Source organism: Canis lupus, chromosome 23, assembly GCF_011100685.1.
Source record: "Canis lupus familiaris isolate Mischka breed German Shepherd chromosome 23, alternate assembly UU_Cfam_GSD_1.0, whole genome shotgun sequence".
NCBI lineage: Eukaryota > Metazoa > Chordata > Mammalia > Carnivora > Canidae > Canis > Canis lupus.
Window position 1 is genome coordinate 3,453,497 of NC_049244.1, and position 23,571 is coordinate 3,477,067.

Consider the following 23,571-nt stretch of genomic DNA (forward strand, 5'->3'; position numbering starts at 1 on the left):
TTCTAGTTCAGTTTCAGGACTGATTTTTTACTACTTCCGTATGTCTTCTAATCTCCTTTAATCAACAAGATTTTAAAAAGCATTGAAGTTTCTTTTTTGGTAGAGTTTGGTTTTTGTCCATAGGTTATATGCCCCTCGAGAAAGATAATCAAATTATTATACTTTAAAGTCACTTGAAACAGTCTTTTGTGTGGTTATAATACTAATTTGGTATATGTTTCAGTTCACTTATTTTGTTTTCAGTGAAATTAGTTATTGTTACAAATACAGTGTATTCCAATTAGTCTGGTTTCTTTCTCAATTCTTTTTTTTTTTTTATTTAATTTTTATTTATTTATGATAGTCACAGAGAAAGAGAGAGAGAGGCGGAGACATAGGCAGAGGGAGAAGCAGGCTCCATGCACCAGGAGCCCGATATGGGATTCGATCCCGGGTCTCCAGGATCGCGCCCTGGGCCAAAGGCAGGCGCTAAACCGTTGCGCCACCCAGGGATCCCTCTTTCTCAATTCTTTATAGCCTGTTCGTAACCATTAAATTTTTTTCCTGATCATTTTTCCCATTGCTGTTATTTATGATAAACATTTCTAATTATATCTATTTGTAGTACATATATGCATATTTCCAACTTGCTTTTTAAACTTAACAGAATGAAGGTGCACCTGCATGGCTCAGTTGGTTAAGCATCTAACTCTTGATTTCGGCTCAGGTCCATGCTCTCAGGGTTGTGAGATCGAGAATTGTGTCAGGCTCCGCACTTAATGGGGAGTCTCTTGAGAGTCTCTCCTCTTCCCCTCCCCCTGCTCTCTTGCTCTCTCTCTGAAATAAATAAAATCTTAAAACAATATCATGGAGGTTATTGCATAGCAGAATTAGAGTAGTCCTCATTTATATTTTATTTATTTATTTATTTATTTTTTTAAAATGGGGACATGACCCTTTTTTTTTTTAAAATTTTTATTTATTTATGATAGTCACAGAGAGAGAAAGAGAGGCAGAGACACAGGCAGAGGGAGAAGCAGGCTCCATGCACCAGGAGCCCGATGTGGGATTCGATCCCGGGTCTCCAGGATCACGCCCTGAGCCAAAGGCAGGCGCCAAACCGCTGCGCCACCCAGGGATCCCTCTCATTTTTATTTTTAAAGTGTTACAGTACCCTATAGCATGGATGCACCATAATTTATTGAATCTGTCTCATATTGGTGAATGACAGTTTCTGGTCTCTCACAATGAATAATATTCACATGTTCTTTAATAATTTTGCTAGTATATCTTAGGGATAGATTTCTAAGTGAGATCTTACCTAGTATACGTATTTTTCCTGCTGATTTGAGTTACTGCTTTTATCATCTGTAAAGTCTGTTAAGTCTGTGATTCTATTTATAGGTTTTCAATTATGTTTTAACAGCTTTATTGAGGGGCGCCTGGGTGGCTCAGTGGTTGAGCATATGCCTTTGCCTCAGGGCATGAGCTGGGGTTCTGGGATCAAGTCCTGCATCCGGCACTCCACAGGGAGTCTGCTTCTCCCTCTGCCTGTGTCTCTGTCTCTCTCTGTGTGTCGCTCATGAATAAATAAATAAAATCTTAAAAAAAAAAACCAGCTTTATTGATGTAATTTACATACTATACAATTTTATTCATTTGAAGTGTACGGTTCATTAACCTTTTAGTACATTTACAAATGTATACAGCCATCAGCACAGTTAATTTTAGAATATTTTCATCACCTCAAGAGGATCCCTGTACCCTTTCACTGATACCACTTGATCCCCCCCTATACACACACACACACACACACACACACACACACACAGTTCTAAGCAACCACTAATCTACTTTCTATTACTATAGGTTTGTCTATTCTGGACATTTCTTAGTTGTTTAATTATATAACATCTGGCCACTTGTGACTCTTTTTTCACTTAAAATGTTTTCAAGGTTCATTCATGTGGTAGCATGTACCAGTCCTATTTATGACCACATTTTTGATTGAGTGTGTATACCACATTTTCTTTATCCATCAGTTGAGGAATATGTGGGCTTTTGTACCTTTTAGCTATTGTGAATAATGCTGTAATGAGCATTGGCATACAGGTATCTGTTTGTATCCTGCTTTAATTCCTTTGAATATATACCTAGGAGTGGAATTAACTGTTGGGCACTCAGTGTTTTTTTTAACACCTTTCACTTTAGACCTTCCCTTTTTTCCTGTACTTTATAGATGTTTTTTTCCATGTTCTCTTCTCCAGTGGTAAACTGTTCCTTTTCTGTTCTTGCTAGCCTACTTGTGGGAAGTGGGAATGTTCTCTGCTTTTCTGGTCCAGCTTCAGTCTTCGGAGCCCTTTGTTCCTAAGTCTTGGGGATGAGACTTTATCAGAGATCCTGCCTCTCCTCAACTGTAGACCTCTAAATCACCTGAGCCCAGGATGATTTTCTGCTTCTCTCTCTGAAGTAGAGAACTTTTTTTCTTTTCTCTTTGATCAGCAGCAGTGAGTTTTTACCTGTGTCCTGGAGTGACAGTATTTGTCTTTCAATAGCTTCATGCCTTTGTTCCTTACAAGACAAGGGTATGGGAAAGGAAAGGTTTGTGCCTTTCCTAAAGAGGCAGCTGTTCCCTTCCTCCGAGACCTGTACAACCAAGAGATAATTTTCCAATCATGAGTGTCAAGGTTTGTGAGAAAGCCGGTAAATGGAGGTCTCTCCTTTTGTATCTGTGGCTACTAGGGATTACATACTTTGATGCTAGCCCACATTCAGCTATTAACAATGAGTTAAATAAAGTTGAACTCTTTTTAATTTTTTTTAAAGTTGAACTCTTAACTTGCTTGTATCACAGCTTTATTTTCCTTCTGTCCTCTACCACATGTGTCATATTGCTTATGTCCCATGTCTCCTTGGGAGCATCTATCTTTCCTTAAATTTCAGGCTAGTTGATTATCCTATAACTTTGGGATTTTGATGGATTCAAGAATAGATAACGATTCTATAGATTATTTGGCTTTTTCTTGTTAACAGTGGGAGTGGTATTTTTTTTTCCAGTGTCTTTATCCTGGACAAAAGCTGGGATTCCTCTGTAATTAAAGGTGCTCTTATTTTTAACTTTCATTTAGGAAACATTTCAACATTATAGAAAAGTTGTATGTATGGTCAGTGTGAACTTCTTTGTACCCTTCACCTAATTTACCAGTTACTAACATTTTGTCAAATACACTTTATCTTCCTGCATATTTATACATTATTATTATTATTGAACCATTTGAGAATAGGGGGCCCTAACCTCATGACTGTTTACCCCTGGATACTTCAATCTCCTTATTTTTTTTAAAAAAAAACTTGGTAATATATGAAGATCTTTATATGTCAGTGATTGTAATTGATATGAAAGAATGCATTGATAGTTTGTATTCATTAAAATTTCTTTCTATCTGTAGGTATCATTAATGGGATTGGAAATTTTAAGTGCCTTTGTGGACAGATTATCAACACGATTTAAGTCCTATGTAGTAATGGGTAAGTTAACTTTATTTAAAAGTCATTGTAGATTTTGATATACTGCCTTTCTTTCTCCTGGTTTTTAATGGAAAGAGTTCTCTGTGAATGCAAAAATGTAATTTTGTACAACCCAGAGACCCACGTAGCATTTTAGTTTGCCTAGACATAAAAGATTTTAAGCCTAAAGAAATACTTCCTTTGAAACAAAAAAAAGGCGAAAAACACACAATATACTGTTAATAGATTTTTACTTCATATTTAAAAATGTTTTACTGTAATGTTTACTTTTTTGTAACATTAAAAACTTACACAGCATCACTTTTTTCTTTTTATTTTTTTTTCCTTTTCAAATTTTTATTTAAATACTAGTTAACATACTAATCAACATAGTTGATTAATACAACTAATCAATATTAGTTGTAGGAATAGAATTCAGTGATTGATCATTTACATAGAACACCCAGTGCTCATCATAACAAGAGCCCTCCTTAATTACCTTCACTCATCTAGCACCCCCCCCCCCCGCCCCGCACCTTCTTCCCAACATCAAGCCTTAGTTTTTTCTCTATCATTAAGAGTTTCTTCTGGTTTGTTTCCCTTTTTCTCTTTTTTTCCCCCTTCTCATAAGTTTATCTGTTTTATTTCTTAAATTCCACATATGAGTGAAATTATATAGTATTTGTCTTTCTCTGACTTACTTCATTTAGCATAATACACTCTAGCTCTATCCACATCATTGTAAGATTGGTAAGATTTCATTCTTTTTGATGGCTGAGTAATATTCCATTGTGTATATATACCACATCTTTATCCATTCATCAGTTGATGGACATTTGGGCTCTTGCTATGGTTTGGCTATTGTAATAATGCTGCTATAAAAATTGGGGTGCATGTACCCTTTCGAATCTGTATTTTTCTGTCCTTTGGGTAAATGCCTAGTAGTGTAATTGCTAGATCATAGAGTATTTCTGTTTCTAACTTTGAGGAATCTTCATACTTTTTTTCCAAAGTGGCCACACCAGTTTGCATTCCTTTAGCACCACTTTTTAGACTGTGTGTGGTAAAGGACCACCAGTTCTTTTTTTGCTAGTCTGTTGCAGATGATAGTTTGTAAAATATAATAAAAATAAATTACAGCAAAGTGAAAGGGAAAAAATATAAGGCCCAATTTTTTATCATTAGATCCAATAAAAAAATTGTTTTGGTCAGATTGTTTTTTAAAATTTTACTTTATAACACTCTCATTTCTTTCTTTTTTTTTTTTTTTTTTTTTTACCATAAATAATTTATAGGCTGGTCCTGGGCTGCCAGCCATATTTAGAGGTACACTTAACAGTAGTGTTTTTGCAGTACAGTACATTAAAAACTAGTGTACTAGTACAATGCTTTTCTTTGTGTAGTGGTTAGGATTACAGCATTGGCTTTGACCTATTTTCTAAACCTGAGTGACCTTCATGTATCTTTTAGAGTGCTTTGATGAATAGATTTGGTTCCTATTTAAGGGAAACCTCAGATGTATGTGATTTTCTTTTATTGATTAAGTTAATGCTTAAGAATGCCTCACACTTATTTTCAAATTATCTTTGGTTAGCTTTTTTTTCATGTTTGGTATGTCCCCAAATTCTGCTGATTGCTTTTATTTATTTATTTATTTATTTATTTATTTTATTCTTAAAAATTTCTTTTATTTTTATTGTGTATCCTTTTAGCAGAAGCATCTTAGTGAGTTTTCCTTTATTATTCTCTTTTTATTTTTATTTATTTTATTTTATTTTATTTTATTTTATTTTATGATTCTCTTTTTAATCAATACCTGGTTCCAATTCATTCTTTGTATGAATATCTTCTGGAAAGGTGGTTTTTTTACTCTATCAGTCTTCTGCTTAAAATCCTATGATGTTAGAAACTACACTCTGCAAACGTGTTTTACTTATGTATTTTCTTAAAATTTTTTGAATGATTGCTTATAATTAGAATGTTTTACATAAAAATTCATGTTTATGACTTGTCTTGAACAATTGGTCAATATGGCAACCCTGATTTTCCACTCCCACAGGTACTTATTGGGTGGAGTTTTGCAATAGCTTCCCTCTGAATGGGTCATGAGCTTTCTGATTCATAAGTCCCTCCCATCTTCTCTTGTGTCCTCATAACTGAGAATACTGCAAGCTTGGAATACTGCCATTTTTAGAGCTAATTCATTTTTGGCATTTTCTGTATGTCCCTGACTATTGGCATTTATGTTTGTGACCCTTGCCCTGTAGTATTTCCCTAATATTAGTTGTGACAGATAGTATTTTAGACTTGACAGTAATTCTAGGTATTATGTATCTTGCTTAATTTTTGAACACAAGGAGGGCCGGATGGGGGTTGATGCACCGACTGCTTGTAATGAGGCGGTAGGAGTATTGGGACGAGAATCCTAGTTTGTTGCCTCCTAGGACTGTCCTCTTTTCAGAACTTTTTTGCTGTCCTTTGGTGTTCTAGTTTTCTCACCATGTTTGTTCCCCTCTGCATCATAGTAGCCTTATTCATCAGTGATCTTTAGCAAATACTCTTCTCCACTTTAGCTAATCAGAAACTTGCTTGCTTTTGTTAGTTCTGGCTTAATTTGTTCATGCTGTTGTTTCTTCTTGAAATCCTCTCCTCTTGGGTTATCTGGGTGGTATAGTCGGGTAAGTGTCCGACTCTTGGTTTCATCTTGGTTTCGGCTTGGGATCTCAGGACCCTGAGATCAAGCCCCAAATCAGGTTCTGCATGGAGTCTGCTTGGGACACTCTGCCCCTCCCCTCTTTCTCTCTCTCAAATATGTAAATAAATGTAAAAAAAAAATCTCCTTTTTTCTATCGTTCTTTCTCTTTAAAAGATTTACTTCAAATTTCAGTATCTGGGAGCTTTTCAGATTAACCTCACCCTACATTGAATTTTTCTTTACACCATTATTCTTATACCCTTAAATACTTAATAAATTACGTTAAGTTGCTCTTGTTGGTAGGTATTTCCTGTGTGTTCTCTTATAGGCTTATATGTGTAGTTTTTTTGTCTTCTGATCTCTTACTCTTATATGATTACTTCTGTGCATTAATGTCAGCCAACATCATTTTCACTTTGAACCCTAGGTGTTCATTATTTTTCTTGGTGAAACTTGGATTTGTTATCAGTTGAGAGTCAGTGTGGTATAATAGGAACGTTTCAGCACTAGTTTTCTACTATATATTGCCTACTTGTTATCCTCTCACATATATGAGAGATTATCCTTTTACTATTTCTAATTTATATGATAGTTCCATAAGTAGGCAGTATATCTGTGTACTCTTAAGGAAGTACAGTACTAGGGTTGACTTTCTTGTTTTACTCTGTCTTAGAACTTAGCCAGACCACTTTAGAAGCCTTTCTGTAAAAGGAAGGAATTGAAATAAATTATGTGCAGAAGGTTTTTGTTTTGTTTTTGTTTTTAAATAATATATATATGTATGATATACATATATATATATGTATATATATGTAACTTGATGTGCATGACATTTTCTTTTGATGCGCTTAGGTCATCACAGATATATTTACCTTTTTACATTAAAAGTGAAGAGATGTTTTAGAAAAATTGAGATTCAATTTCAGTTGTAGATGAAGTGCCATAAAGAATATGGGCTCTTTTGATGTAGTTCTTCAATATAAAATATTCAAATTTTCTTTGTGACCACATGTACTGTGCAAAAATAAGCTTTTGAAACAAAAAAAAATATGCACAATTTACATTTAACACTGATCACCAACCCTGGTTTTATGATAACTGAATTCAGTAAAGGATCTCATATTTTATAAATTTTAAGCAGATACTTTTAATCGAAAATGGAATTACAGAAAGAATATTAGAATAGTTGGACTACCTGGTTATCAGTTTTGCATCTTGTAAAATGGTATGCATCTCATGTACTGAGAGAATAAAATATACCAGCTGTTCTTTACCTTCTTTGGTGTTTCCTGTTCAAATTGCAGTCTGATCTATTCATCTGTTTAACAAGTTTTTACCATCTATAGGGTAAAAAGGTCTGTTTTGGATTCCTATAATTATCTTTTGAATATTCATCATGTTGAATGGTAAAATTCAGTGGTCATTATATTATATACAGATCTTTAGGACTTAAACTGTTGACTCTTCCAAATGCTTATGGGCTTAGCATAAGTCTTTTTTACCAGTTTTACTTCATCTTCTCACTAGCCATGTGAGGTATAGGCCTGTATCTGTCCTTATCTTATGGACAAGGAAAGTTTGAAATGCAGAGAAATTTACTGTTTTGCATAATTAATAACTGGTAGAGCTAGGAATAAAATCTTACTCTGCATTAAAAAGGAATTCTAATGCAAAAAATTCACGGATTTTTTAAATAACTAATAAAAAGTTTATGTAGTGTGAAACTGTTTTTGTTGTTTATTTTTTATAAAATTTAAGTTTTTCATATTGAAGTGAGCCCTTGTTTGGGCCAACATTTAAATTTTCTATTTGGAGTTAAATTCCTCCTCTCAAGAATGAAGTGGCTATTTTTTTTTTCATACTACTGTTGTGTGATTATTAAAAACATACACAAGAGAACACCTCAGTTACAAGTAAATAGAAATAGTTATGACTGGGACCTAATTGTGTGGATTATTTAAATCCTGGTTTCAGCTTGCTATATGTGTGATTTTGGGCAAAGCATTTAATCCCTTTGGGTCTTCTCTATCAAATGGGCCTAGTCTATTTCATAGAATTGTTATGAAGATGACATGAGATAATTCCAAGCTTAGTACATAATAGTATTTTAACATTATTAAGTGTTTATTACTATCGTCTGCCTCTCAGAAGCTATCAGAACCAGAGTCCCACAATAGCCAATCCTACAGATGTCAATGATTTTCTCTGATGTTAATAATACATCTAAGCAAGATGAGAAGTGTTTATATTAATCCAACTGACAGGTACTTCAGTTGCTTCATGATTAGGCTTATGATTTTGTAACAAGGACTCTTTCTTACACAGTCATTTCATTGATTAAACTTAGGTTTTTGGATATCATTCCATCTGGTATAGTGGGCTTCTCACTCTAGTTGAATTTCCTTCCAAAAATAATTAATTTCTTTTTTCCTTAAGTGTTGTTGTTTATTATTATTACATTAGTCTTGTTGTTGTATTGTAGACGTTATATTGTAGAACATATTTGCATCAAATTATATATACATTAATTATAATTGTTTATAAATAAATGAGAGAAAATCCCTTTCTCTCTCGTTTCTTCTTCCCTTTTTTAAAAGAGGCCTCAGCCTTCATTGCCTCAGGGAAAGGAAGGCCATAGCTATCTGTCAAAAGAGAAACTAAAGTTAATTTCTTTGCCTTTGAATGTGCAGGATGATGGTAGGGATGATGGAGGTGGTAGGTGACACACAGAGAGAGCACTTACTCAGTGCCCTTCACTCTAAGTTGTTTAAATTTATTCTCTTTTAAATTTTCAGTCATCTTCTGAGGTGAGTACTGCTACAAACATTTATGGGTTGAGGATGTAAAGACAAAAGCTGATCAGATATTGTTGCCATGTGCCTTTTAACACCACACAAGGAGCAATGGTAATTTAAGGGATTGCAGAAAGACAATTTTGACTGTGAGGTATTTTTGCCCTGTGAGTGGACTTTAGAACCTGTTACCCTCTAAGTTCTAGCTATTCCCTCCCTTTCCCTTCACGCTGCCTCTCAATAGATGTGATTTCTTTTTGGTGCTTTATTGATATGTAGTTTCAGAAACCTTTTTTGTGAAAACTCTTCAAGAATGGACACTCACCTGCCTTTCCCACCTCCTTTCATGAAATGGTGCCACAGTCTTAGACGTAGAAAAACCTCTATCCCAGGGGCCGAGGCTTTTATTTTTGTCAGTTGAGTAATATGTCATACATACATAAGAGTGTATATCAAACATGTAATTGTAAACTAACACCTGCTTGTGCCCAGCCCAGGCAACTAGAACTCTGTCATCTTAGATACTGCCTCTGCATTCCTGATGACACCTCCCTCCCTCTACCAGAGATAACCACTGACATGTCCTTTTAGATAACCATTCCCTTGCTGGTGTGTAGAGCTTGACTAGCTATACACATCTCTAAATAGGATAATATTTAGTCTTGCCTGTTTTTTGAACATTTATCATAAGTGGATATCATGTAGTATATGTGCTTTTGAAACTTCCTTCTCCTTTACTTTTGATTAGACTTACAAGTAAAATAATTTGCTTACCCCTTAACTTTCCATTTATGGAAACAAGGTGTTTATAATTTTGTAAAATATAGCTTATAATGGAGGTAAATTATAAATATTTACTCTTTTTTTCTGCCTTTTTCTAGTTATTGTAGCTTTAATAGACAGAATGGGAGATGCCAAAGACAAAGTTCGAGATGAAGCTCAGACTCTGATATTGAAGTTAATGGATCAAGTAGCACCACCTATGGTAGGCCTTCATTTTCAAATTTAGATTTTGCTAATCAATGATGAGATATAAGTAAAGACAGCTGGTAATCACAGCAAGTCATTGAAGCTCCAAGGGACATGAAAACTGAAATTTTAAACGGTGAATTGTTGTTAATTGTTAAAGGATTTAAAATTTAAGATAAAATGTCAATATTTAACTTTTTGGGTTTTTTTTGCTTTTCTTTTTCCTATTTTCTACTCTTTGACATCTTTTACAAAGCTAACTCAGATTCTCTTGGACGCTATGGTGATTATATTATTCTTCAGGATTTTCTATTTTTCCTACCTACAGATAATATAGTATTTAGAGAGAAAGCTCATTTTGAGAGCTACTGAATGCTATATTTAATTTGTGCAACTTTTACAGCAACAAGAAGAAATTTATTTTTATTTGAACAAGTGGTTGCTAATTGTATAAGGCATATATTCTATGACACTGACTTGTGTTTTATGAATATAGTAGGAAAAATTAGCCCTTATGGAGATATTTTGAAAGGAGAGCAAAAGGGGCCCCTGGGTGACTCAGTCAATTAAGCATCTAACTCTTGATCTCAGGGTTGTGAGTTTAAGCTCTGTGCTGGGGTAGGTGCAGAGCCTACTTAAAATAAAAAAAAAAAGGTGCGACAATAAATTGACACGTAAACAAAGATTTAAAGAGTATCTCATGTTAAGTAGAAAAAAATCAGAATTTACAGTATATACAGTGATATTATGGTCATTACCTAAAATACAGTTTTAAAATTATAATACATACTACATATGCTTTGAAAAAATTCAGAGTATTAAATTGTAAAAATAAACTGTTTGCCCAGATATTTTATATCTTGAAAGAAGTTCTTGTTAATAGTTTGGTGGGTATCCTATAACACTTGTTTGATGGTTAAATTGTAACTCATTTTTTGATATGCTATTATAAACAGTTCCATAGGAACATCCTTATACATGTGTCTTTGGACATAAATATAAGTATTTATATAGAATAGTGTTCCAGAGATGTTGTTCCTGCATCAGGTTATTCACATTTAAGATTTACTGAGTAAACTTCCAAGTTACCTTCCAGAATATTTGGCAGAAAAAGAAATATTAGTAGAACTGAATAAAGAGTCCAGGAAGAGGTATGTGTGTGTGTGCACATGAATTTAATAAATGCTAAGGATGATGTTTCTATATGTGGAGAAAGGATTGATTGAGACAATTGGCTATGTGTTTAGAAGAATAAAGTTGGATTCCTTCCTGCCCCAAGTTCTTATAATTACTGTGAATTATCTGTATAGATATGTATACTTTTTATGAAAGAGAATTATAGTAGGGAGCAATAAGATGACTTTTACCAAATAATGTTTTTGTACTTGGTTAACAGGCTAAAGCAAGAAAAGCGTGAATTATAAAATGTTGAAAAAGCCTGTTCCATGTGACAGTGTGGAGTAGTTGCTAGGCAACATTGGACCTTTCAAATACTTCCTGGACTACTGGGCTTATAATGGTAGCATTGTTGTTGGGAGGTTTCTAAAGCTTAGAAAGAATTCTATGTCCATGGAAATTCTAAGGTTTTTAGAATTGGACATGGTTTTTCTGAGAATAATTGATTCTAAAGTGAACGATAACTAAATAAAAACTAAAAATGTGATTAAGACACTTGAATGAGAGCAACATTAGTATAAATTTGGCTTAGAAAAGCTTATAGAGAAATAAAGTCTGATGGGAAAATTCAGTTATCATTAAGGTTGGTGATAAGGTTGGGAATTAAAGTTATAACACGAGTAATTTAATTTTGTGTTATATATTTCTTTTCTTTGGAATAGTACATTTGGGAACAGTTGGCATCTGGTTTTAAGCACAAGAATTTTCGATCTCGAGAAGGCGTGTGTCTGTGTCTTATTGAAACCTTAAACATGTAAGTTTTATGATTATTGAAAATAGCCATCTTGTTTTTCATTTTTCTGAAAGGGAAAAGCAATACTCATTTCGTAAAGCTTGAAGAAAACTATGGAAATAACGTTTTGAGTAGTTATGAATTGATCTCTGGTATGAGAGTTTTTATTTGATTTGATGTCTTTAGCTGTTAATTTTTTATGTGTATATTAATTTTAAATTACTAGTGATAAATGTTTCTTTTTCTTGAGTAAGTTGATAATTTCTACCCAAAATAGATGGTCATATAAGATACATTGACATAACTTAGGATATACTTCTATTCTGGGCCCAGTTTGGAATTGTTTTTAGTTAACTCAGTGGTATTTCAGATATTGTAGCCATTTCCCCCAACCCATGTTTTCTAGACCACTGTGGGTAGACTGTTCTAAAAATCATAGACTGAACAAGACTCTTCCAGATAACTAGCCAGTGAATCAGGTAGCAGTAAGCAGAGCTCTGACAGCATAGAGCCACAGAGCTCAGAATTCCAGTCTGAAGAAGTTGTAAACTAGTGCTTTTTTTCTCTTTCTGGATTTTTTGGTCAAGTTCTATGCAACAAGATAGGTGATATATAGTAGCTTTCAACTTTTCCTGTAGTGTTACTTCCTTTTTTCTAACTATACCTTCATTTATTTTCTTTTACTCCTCTATGATCCTTTCTGCCATCTAGAGCTTGTAAGTGCATTCAGTTCTGCACAATTTTCATGGTTTTTGGCTCTCCTGTCATTTGCTTTCAACCCATGACCTCATCAAAATATTAATAAGCATAAAGGTTTTATTGGAATGCAAATTTATTTGAGACCCAGTGTCTAAAAAAATCACTCTTAAAGCAAAAGCTCCAATTTTCATGAGTAATCATAGGTTGCTAGGTTCAAGAGTGTCATTGGTTGAACATTTTGTTCTGTTGGATCATGTGTTGACAGTTTTCATTGTCAGTCATGATTTTTCAAGTTTGCATATGTCACATTGTTTAGAATTAGTTTTTGCTTGTGTCTCATGTCCTTCATGTTTTAGTGATGTGTACCCATGCTTTCCACCATATTTGTCTTATTGATACAGACAAGAAGAAAGTATAAGGATATTTTGTTTACTGTTTGATTAAAACCAAATTCTCTTTTATTTCTGTTTCAAATTACATTTAGTTTTGGGACTCAGCCACTAGCCCTCAGCAAGTTGGTACCACATTTGTGTATCCTATTTGAAGATTCCAACAGTAAGGTAAAATTTTACTTACATTCAAGCCTTGACTAATTTTTTTGGCTACCTCTTCTTTTCTAGTGCCCTTATTACTTCATTTAAAAAAAAGGAGGGTGGAGGGAGGGGGGGTAGTGAAGTCAAGATTTCACCTCATTTTTTTCTTTTAAAATCCACCAAAGTTACTCTCTAAGAACACTTTCATATTCCCATGAGTTGCCTAAGTTTGTCACTCGTTTGGCTAATATTAAGGAACTAAAAGGATAGTTTTTGGGTTTGTAAGATTGAATGACAAAGAGCCTGGATTCCTTTCTATAGTCTTCCTACATGTTAATTGTGAGGACAGATTGTCAGCCTACATTCCTGAATGTAGTGCATAACAACTACTTTTTGCAATAGTCATAACCCTAATTAACAGAGGGTATTTGTACCAGTGGTGTATTACTTGTTAGAAATTTCTTTACCTGAGCCATGTATGCTATAGGCATAATACAGGGGTGTATTCTAGGTCTTGTCCATCCTGTTGAAGTTGAATCTTGACTATAACCTTTTTCGCATAACTTGGGCATTTGGAATAACCCTGGATAGTTTTCCTTACTATTAGGCCCTAGCTCTGCCTCTGGAGTTTGAAGAGAGTTCTACTATCTCTTTATCTGCTCTTTGACAATGAGCTGTGCAAGGAAACTAGAGCTGTCTTCCAAATTCTTGTCTTGAGTCCACATTTTTTTTTAAATTGTGGTAAAATATACACAACATAAAATTTACCATTCCAGTCATATTTTTAGTGTACAATTCATTTACATTAAGTACATTCACACTGTTGTACAACCATCACCACCGTCCATCTCCAGAACTTTTTCATCTTCCCAGCCTCCATACCCATTAAACAATAACTCTCCAATCTTCCCAACTCCCAGCTCCTGGCCACCACATTTTATTTTCTTTCTATATGATTGTACTACTCTAGGTACTTCATGAAAGTGGAACCATACAATTTGTCCTTTTGTATCTGGCATATTTAACATAGCATAATATCTTCAAGGTTTGTCTGTGTTATAGCACATGTTAGAATTTCCTCCCTTTTTAAGGCTGAATAATATTCCATTGTATGTGTGTATACCACATTTTGTTCATACATTCATCCATAGGTGGAGATTTGGGTTTGTTTCACCTTTTGGCTATTGTGAATAATGATGCTGTGAACACTGGTGTTGAGTTCAGACCATATTCTTGAAGGGCAGTTTTATTTCAGGAAAGTATATTAACCACAATAATGATTTGTATTCATACAGTTATTGGCAATTCTTTAAGCAGTCTTAATACAAATAGAAGATTTTTAAAAAGCCACATTGGTAACTTTTATGTATGTGTTTCTTAGATTTTTACAAAGTTTCCCTAGAGTTTTCATAGCAAGTCCTCTTCATTTTTGTTAATGACCTGCCAGAATCTCTCAGGGGTTTTAGAGACATTAAAACCAACTGAGAACTTCAAGTTATAATGATGCCTTGAGGTGAAGTATTTGATTATGTCTCATCTAAGTTTAAGCTCTGAATTCTTTGGCAGGTGAGAGATGCTGCAGTATTGGCTATGGTGGAAATCTATAGACATGTGGGAGAGAGAGTGAGGGTGGATCTTTATAAGAGAGGAATTCCTCCTGCTAGGTAAGTCATGCTAAATTTGTTTTTCTTTGATGCTGATTTTAAAAGTTTTAATTTCATATGTTTATTTTCAATAGGTTCAATTTTCTGAAATGTTTTAAAATTCACAGAATACAAAAAGATATATAGGTTATCACTGTTTAAAAAGTTCTTTATATCCTGTAATTTTTTTGGACATTGTTTGGTTATTTACTCATACATTATTTAATATTTAATTAAATACCATCCAGTAAACTGTCTTTTGATACCAGGCACTAATAATTATTTGAAAGATGCTTGAGCAAGAATTTGGTAAAAATATTAATCTATTCATTAAGTAAATATTTTTTGAGTGCCTCTTGTTGAAAGGTATCACACAAACTGGATGACAGAAAGCTGTATAAGAATTAGTCACTAGTCTTAAAACCTAGTCAAATAAGGGATCCGTGGGTGGCGCAGCGGTTTAGCGCCTGCCTTTGGCCCAGGGCGCGATCCTGGAGACCCAGGATCGAATCTCACATCGGGCTCCCGGTGCATGGAGCCTGCTTCTCCCTCTGCCTGTGTCTCTGCCTCTCTCTCTCTGTGCGTGTGTGACTATCATAAATAAATAAAAATTAAAAAAAAAAAAAAACCTAGTCAAATAAAAAGAAAATTTACAATATCTGAGTACAATAGCTTTGGTCAGATCAGTAAAAATCCTATTGATGAGCTTCTCATATATCAGAACATTTTTTTCCAAAGATACTTTTTTTTCTTTAGTACTTCTCAGAGTTACTATTTTTATTAAATATTATTCCAATTAAATTTTTTGTAATCAAATTTTAGTTCCTGTTTTAAAGGGGGCTTGAAAAGATTTTTTAAAACTTTTCATTATGGAGAATTTCAAACATCTACTGAAGTAGACAATAGTATAATGAACTTTCATGTGCCCGTTAACCAGCTTCAATAATTAACAACTAGTGGCCAGTTTTGTATGTTATAGTCTTACCAACTTATTCCTATCCTGTATTATTTTGAAGCAAATCCCTATTCATAATATTTCATCTGTAATTCAGTACATTTCTAAATGAAAAAAAGTTTTTTTTTAAATCGCAACTATAATACTATCATCACAACTTAAATCTTTTCGCAAATCTGTAAATCCAATATCCAGTCAGCATTCAAACTTCCAGTTGTTTCATAAACGTCATAAGTTTGTGTATATATTTTTAGGTTTGGTCGAATCAGGATCCAAATACAGTCCAACAATTAGTTGATATGTTCTTACAAGTCTTTTTGAATCTTTATATACCTCCAATGCTTTTTTTTCTTGTGTTTATTTGTTGAATAAGCCAGGTAGTTTATCTTGTAAAGTTTCCCATATTCTGAATATTGCTAATTCTTTTTCTGTGATATGATTTAACATATCCTTCTGTCTTTATATCCTATAAATTGGTAGTTGGATCTGGAGGCTTGATTAGATTTTTGGTAGTAGGGGGCAGGGTGTCAGGAGATGCAAGGCTACTTCAGAGGTGGTAGTATGTTCTGTTATAACTCATTATACCTGGCTGTCTCTCTTACCATGTAGTATTTTCCAATACCAATTATTTTTCAGTAATTGTCCATTAAATATGCATTTTGTTTACTTATTCATTCATTTTCTACTTCCGGGGCTAACAATTTCATTTGAGTAAATCCTACATCATCTTATATGAATGAAAGAAATGATGTTAGCATAATGTATTTATGTGTAAGAGTGTGTATATGTACATATATATTATATATTTTAAATGTTCTTATTTGAGAGACAGAGCAGGGGGAGAGACAGAGGGAGATGATCCTCAAGCAGTACCACCCCTCCCCCCACCCCCTTGTTGAGCATGGAGCCCACCTCACCATAGGGCTCAATCCCATGACCCTGAGATCATGACCTGAGCCGAAACTGAGAGTTAGTTGCTCAACCAGTCGAGCCACCTGGGTGCCCCTTGTTGTTGTTGTTGTTGTTGTTGTTGTTTTAAGTCATTTAGGTTGTTGGATTTTGCCATTTAGCTTTCCATTTTATGAATAAGTCCTACTTTATGAATCCATATTAATGATGGACTTGTGAGTTATTTTCAGTTTGTTGCTTTTTTTTTTTGAATAATGCAATTAAAAAATATTATGTTGGCGCACCCGGGTGGTTCAGTCTTCTGAGTGTCTGCCTTTGGCTCAGGTCGTGACCCCAAGTTCCTGGGATCAAGCCCTACATCCGGCTTCCTGCTCGGCGGGGGGGGGGGGGGGGGGGGGGGGGGGGGGGGGTGGGGGGGGTGGGGGGGGGGGGGCTGGCTGCTTCTCCTCTTCCCTCTGCCCCTTTTCCAGACTCAATTTCTTTCTCTCTTTCAAATAAATAAATGAAACCTTAATAAAGAAATAAGTAAATAAATAACACTCTTGTACCTGTCTTTTTGTGTACCTATATATTCGTCTCCTGGAATGTATCTAAGGGTGGAATTGCTGGGCCATATGGTATGCTTACCTATAATTGATATTGACAAACAGTTTTCCAGAGTGATTGTATGCACTGATATTTTCACTGGCCCTGTTTGCAAGTTCCTATTATTCTGCATTTTCATTGACATTTAGTATTTAGTCTTAACTCACTAATTTTAAGTTTCTGGTACATGTGTTATCATTATAGGGGTAATCTATATTTTTCTGATTACTAATAAGGAAGAGAACCATTTTGTGTATTTATCAGCCATTTGGGTATGTTCTTTTAAAGTGTCTTTTCAGATCTCCTGCCTATTTTTAAAAATTGGGTGGTCTGTCATTTAAAAATTGATTAGTGGGACTTTCTAAAATACATTCTAGATACAAGTCATTGCTAGCTATGCATATGTTTCAGATATCTTCTCCCTTTGTGACTTGCCTTTTTATTTTCTTGATGATGTCTTTTAATGTACATAAGTTTTTAATTTTGATGTAGTTTCCAGTCATTTCCTTTATGATTAGAAATTTCTGTGCCCAGTTTAAAAAATCTTTGTGACATTCTCTGGGTAACTGTCCTGAAGTTTTTTTTTTTTTTTTTTTTTTTGTCTTGAAGTTTTATTCACATTTTGATTTATAGTCCATGTGATATTTTCTTTGAAAATGGTGTGAGATAGGGGTTCAGACACATTTTTTTAAAAGATTTTATTTATTTATTCATGAGAGACAGAGAGAGGCACAGACACAGGCAGAGGGAGAAGCAGGCTCCACACAGAGAGCCTGACGTGGGCCTTGATCCTGGGTCTCCAGGATCACACCCTGGGCTGAATGCTGCGCTAAACTGCTGAGCCACCTGGGCTGCCTTAGACACATTTTTTTTTTTTGTTTTTCTTATGAGTAGCTATTTGACCAGCATCCCTTATTGAAAACATCTTTCTTCAGTGTTTCTTTTATTATAAATTAAGTGTCCATATATGTATTTAGGATTTTTCCACCTATGCTCAAAATAAGATTAGCCTATAATATTCCTTTCTTCTTAAGTTATGTTTTATAAATACTTTTAGTTGTTAGGGGAAACTCCTTAACTGATTTCCCCCCCATCAGAATCAGTCTCCTAGGAACTTTATCATACATGGATAGCCTACACTTTTAATGTTCTTACTGAAATAAGCCAATGATTTATTAACCCTGTCCCTTCTTATTTATGGTTTCTCTGACCACTAAGTGGTGAGTCAGTTGGCAGATAAGGATTCTGAGACCAGAGCAGTGACGGGTAGTTGGTCAGAAGCTGAGGCTTTCTGACTCCCAGGCTACAGTTCTTTTCCTCCATGCTCTGGTTCTGTTCTTCTCCATGAGGCTTCTCTACCAGATAGTAGGGAACGAGAGGGTACAGGGTGTGATAGCTTTGCTTATTCAAGCATACAAGTGTTTTCCATCCTTTTAGCATGTGACTTCATTATTTTGTAGGTAGTATTTTGAGTCTAAAACTTTTATAAGGTAAAATATGAATGAATTTTGGTTTACCCATTTCTTTTTTTTTTTTTTTTTTAATTTTTATTTATTTATGATAGTCACAGAGAGAGAGAGAGAGGCAGAGACACAGGCAGAGGGAGAAGCAGGCTCCATGCACTGGGAGCCCGATGTGGGATTCGATCCCGGGTCTCCAGGATCGTGCCCTAGGCCGAAGGCAGGCGCCAAACCGCTGCGCCACCTAGGGATCCCTTACCCATTTCTTTAGATGATTGTTGCACTGTTTCCCTTTTTCCCTAACATTTATTCTCATAGCTTTATACGGGATATTGCATTTATTTGAAAACTATAATCTTTTATCATATAGTGGTTATGTTCTCACTTTAATTTTCTGAAAAGTATTTCTGCCTATTAAATGCGCTCCCTTGGTGATTTCCAAATTTCCTATTGGATATAGCCCTTTAGGGTAGAATTTCTGATTTTGTCCACCCTTATTTATATCAAGAACATTCTTTATTAAAATAGCTGAACTTAAGTATTATTTATAAAGCCATTGAGTCAAATAGTTTTAAAGTAATAATTAAGCATTTTTTTCCCTGGGGTACCTGGTAGCTCAGTTAAGGACCTGTATGTTTTATTTGCCCACTTCACTCAGTTCCTTACCAGTTCTCTTCTCTCAGAGCTTTCTTTCCTCAGTTTCTTACTGTCATTTTGCTACTCTAATTCTTAATTTCATGCTTCTTAACATCTTGTTCTGCCATTTTCCCCAGAGAGCTTTCCTGGATCCTCTCCTTTCTGTTTCTGGCCTGTGTGATCTTTCTTCATTCTGAGGTCCCATCTTCCAGTTCCAGTGTTCCTTCTCCCATTTCATCTTGTCCAGTCTTGTCCTGGGCAACTTGTCTGGTGTCTGCTCAACTCTCTGGAAGATACTACTCTGTAGGATGAAGCAACCTGTGTCTTTATTTATTTGTTTGTTTGTTTGTTTGTTTAACCTGTGTCTTTAAACTGAAGTGTGTGCTTTCAGATGTGTGAATATTTTTATTTGTTGAATTCAGTGGAGGTAGAAGGGGGAGGCTAAGGTTTAGAAATCACATTATGATGAGTTCCTAGGAGGAAAAAAATGTATTTTTAAGACAAAAAAGTATCTGCATCTTCGGTTTACAAGCAAGAAATGACAGGATATGGATCAAGGGCTAATAACTAAGGTTGTAGAAATGATGCTGTGAAAGAAACAAGGGTAAGACAGAGAATATCTGGCAATTAAAAACAAAATGACAGGGATCCCTGGGTGGCTCGGCGGTTTCGCGCCTGCCTTTGGCCCAGGGCGCGATCCTGGAGTCCTGGGATCGAGTCCCGCGTTGGGCTCCTGGCATGGAGCCTGCTTCTCCCTCTGCCTGTGTCTCTGCCTCTCTCGTTCTCTATGTCTATCATAAATAAATAAAAATAAATCTTAAAAAAAAATGACAGTGGCCCTCTTCCCTTCTCCACATCTCTAAGTCATAACTTTAAGAATAAATCATAGCATAGGGGTGTCTGGGTGGCTCAGTTAGTTAATTTTTGCTCAGGTCCTGAGATTGAGCCCAATGTCAGGCTCTGCACTGAGTGTGGAACCTGCTTGAGATTCTCTCTCTCCCATTCCCTCTGCCCCTCCTTCCCCTCCTGTGCTCAGCGCTCTCTCTCTCTCTCTCAAATCCATCAGTCAATCAATCAATAATAGCATGATATATAGGAAAGTAAAGGCAAAGCAAACTAAAAAATACTGCTGTCAGCATGATCCCATTTTGATCTAAAGAAAATTTATATATAAATACAAACCATTTATATATAAATACAAACTGAAGGCATACAGTTTAAAAAATTGGATGGTGGGATTGGGGTTTAGGTTTTTTTCTTCTTCCTAATTATATTTCCTAGTTTTCTTTTATAATGAGTATACATTATTTTTGTAATAAACACATTTTTTTTGGTTTTAATGTATTCTGAATTTCTTTAATTGCTTAGGATCTTTTTCTAACAGTTACGTTTTTTTTAATTCATTTTTTATTGGTGTTCAATCTGCCAACATACAGAATAACACCCAGTGCTCATCCCATCAAGTGCCCCTCTCAGTGCTGTTACCCAGTCACCCCCACCCCCCGCCCACCTCCCTTTCTACCACCCCTTGTTCGTTTCCCAGAGTTAGGAGTCTTTCATGGTCTGTCTCCCTTTCTGATATTTCCCACTCATTTTTTTCTCCTTTCCCCTTTATTCCCTTTCACTATTTTTTATATTCCCCAAATGAATGAGACCATATAATCTTTGTCCTTCTCCAATTGACTTATTTCACTTAGCATAATACCCTCCAGTTCCATCCACGTCAAAGCAAATGGTGGGTATTTGTCGTTTCTAATGGCTGAGTAATATTCCATTATATACATATACCACATCTTCTTTATCCATTCATCTTTCTATGGACACCGAGGCTCCTTCCACAGTTTGGCTATTGTGGACATTGCTGCTATAAACATCAGGGTGCAGGTGTCCCGGCGAAGAAACATATTTTTGACTTAAAAAAAAAATGATAGCAGAATATAGAAAGTAATTCTGAATATAATCAGAAGCAGTAATTGAAAGTCAATAGTAGAGAAAATATCAAATTATCAGTTATATCCTTCTCATTTTAGTTTCTAGCATTTTATATTTCATTGTTTTTATGTTTTCCTTATGTTTCCTTTGCATGATTTTATGTACTTTTTAAAGATGTTTGGTGACTCAGATTTATTATAAGGTTGTAGCTAAAGTATTTTTGATGGGTTTGGAGAAATAATTTTATGAAATTATGAAACAATTTCATAATTTTATGAAACTGCACATAGATAACTGCCTGTGTTTGGCTGCTTCTCTACTTAAGAGGGATGGGCTTTGTGTTTTCTCTTAGTAAGTGAGGTAATTAAAAAGAGAATTGTATAAAACTAACTGAATCCCTGAACTTATTTTTCTCAGGGAAGTGATTAAGGAAATTGTTTCTATTTAAACTGTATATAAAGGGCGCCTGAGTGTCTCAGATGGTTGGGCATCTGTCTTCGGCTCAGGTCATAATCCCGAGGGTTCTGGGATCAAGCCCCATGTCAGGCTTCCTACTCACGAGGGAGTCTGCTTCTTCCTGTCTGCCCCCCCCCCCCCCCCATCCCCAACTTGTGCGCGCGCTCTCTCTCTGTCAAATAAATAAGATCTTAAAAAAAATTTAACAAAAACTGTATAAAAACAAATGTGTTCTTTATTTCCAGATTAGAGATGATTTTTGCCAAATTTGATGAAGTGCAAAATTCAGGCGGCATGATTTTGAGTGTCTGCAAAGGTAAGAATAATTATGTTATTTCAGTTCTCAAACATTTCTAAGATTGTTTAGCAAAGTTTTAGGTACTAAAACATGTTTTCAAGTCAACTGTTATGTCACTGATTCAGCAGATTTGATTTTGTGGCTTGAACCTTAGTTAGGATATAATAATAGAGTCTTTACATCCTGCTAATTATTACCTATTCTCTGACTCTTTTATAGTAACTGAAAATTTAATTTTGGATCAATTGTGTAAAATGATATGGTTCTTTTCCTAATTTTTGTAGCTTCTGGGTTAAAGATATGTTGACTCTCTTGCTTTCCATGTTCCATGCATAAAATGTTTTCATTCCAAAAGTAATTGTCTTAGTTGTTTTTAGTAAAAGTTTGGGGATTGATGGGCTTTATTACACCTATGTGTAGACTCTCAGTGATGATATTGGTGAAGAGACTTACATGTAGAAACTTCATCAGCATGATCTGATCATCTTTGGTTTCTCAACTGATATGAGACAATTTAGAATACAAGGTTGTTTCGGGTTAGTATCTGGCACTTACTCAATTTGGTGGTTGCTCTTCTTTTTGTAAGGTTGCTAGATTATGTTTGGTTTTAGTGGGTGACATTTACCACGACTTTTCATTTTTAGCCATATATGTGAAGAATATATTCTTTTTCCAAAAATAGTACAGGTGTTTTTTCCACCTAGGAAAGTCGGTTCCTATTAAAGAGAGGGGGAGGGAAGGCACCCGGGTTGTTCAGTCTGCTAAGCATCAGGCTCTTGATTTTGGCTCAGGTCATGATCTCAAAGCCCTAAACTCAATGAGAATCTTCTTCCCCTTCTCTCTCCCTCTGTTCCCCCCCACGCATGCTCAAGCTCTCTCTCAAATAAATAAATCTTTAAAAATAAATAGAGTGTGGTTACCTTAGTAATACACCTGATATTGGGGGGAAAATTGGTATGAGTTGTGTAGTCAAATAATGGAAGAACTAGTTAATATAATTTAGTTCTTTTTTATTAAACCAAGACTGAGCCTTACTGTGTTGCAGGAAGGCAGATGGAATGACAGACAGTTCAGTGTTAAAAACCTAATCTAAACTTAGTTCCAGAAGCGTAAACTGACTTCAGTGCAACAGTCCTCACCCTGACTGCCAGCTGTTTCTCACTCTTCTCTGAATAGAAGGTGTTCTGAGTACCTTATCCTAATTTTTCCAGCAGTTACCTCTATTTCCATAGAAACCAGAAACAGCAGGAAGATTAAATTTAATCTAAATTTCCTGGATTGAGATTACTATGTTTTCATTCCATTTATAGTGCATTCTCATTTGTGTATTTGATTATGTGGCTACAACTCTAAGAAAAAAGTTAAAATGCATATTATAAATTTAAGGTATTTATTACTTGAACATGGTTTATTTTGAAAGTGCTGTCTTTTTGTGAGGTTATTTCTGTTACCTTCAAAATAGAAGGTTTTACATTCCCTGTTCTCTTAGCTCCCATTTCTTTTTCTCGTTTCTCCATAAACAGGAGGTTTGGGGTCAGTATCTTGCATTTATTTCTCTTGGAAGGAGTCTTCAGAGACTTTATGTATTGGAGATTATGATCTGAATATTCTAAC

General features: G+C 35.0%; 1 protein-coding gene across 31 annotated transcripts in view; it reads left to right on the forward strand.

Moving 5' to 3' along the window:
* CLASP2 (cytoplasmic linker associated protein 2) overlaps positions 1–23,571 on the forward strand; it is a 177,853-nt gene that overhangs the window by 12,323 nt on the left and 141,959 nt on the right. For all 31 annotated transcript variants that reach the window (XM_038570274.1, XM_038570273.1, XM_038570276.1 and 28 more), the window contains exons 2-7: positions 3,429–3,507; positions 9,855–9,958; positions 11,781–11,872; positions 13,035–13,110; positions 14,650–14,747; positions 21,905–21,975. In XM_038570274.1, coding sequence (XP_038426202.1) covers positions 3,429–3,507; positions 9,855–9,958; positions 11,781–11,872; positions 13,035–13,110; positions 14,650–14,747; positions 21,905–21,975 — 520 coding nt within the window. The remainder of the gene's footprint in view (positions 1–3,428; positions 3,508–9,854; positions 9,959–11,780; positions 11,873–13,034; positions 13,111–14,649; positions 14,748–21,904; positions 21,976–23,571) is intronic.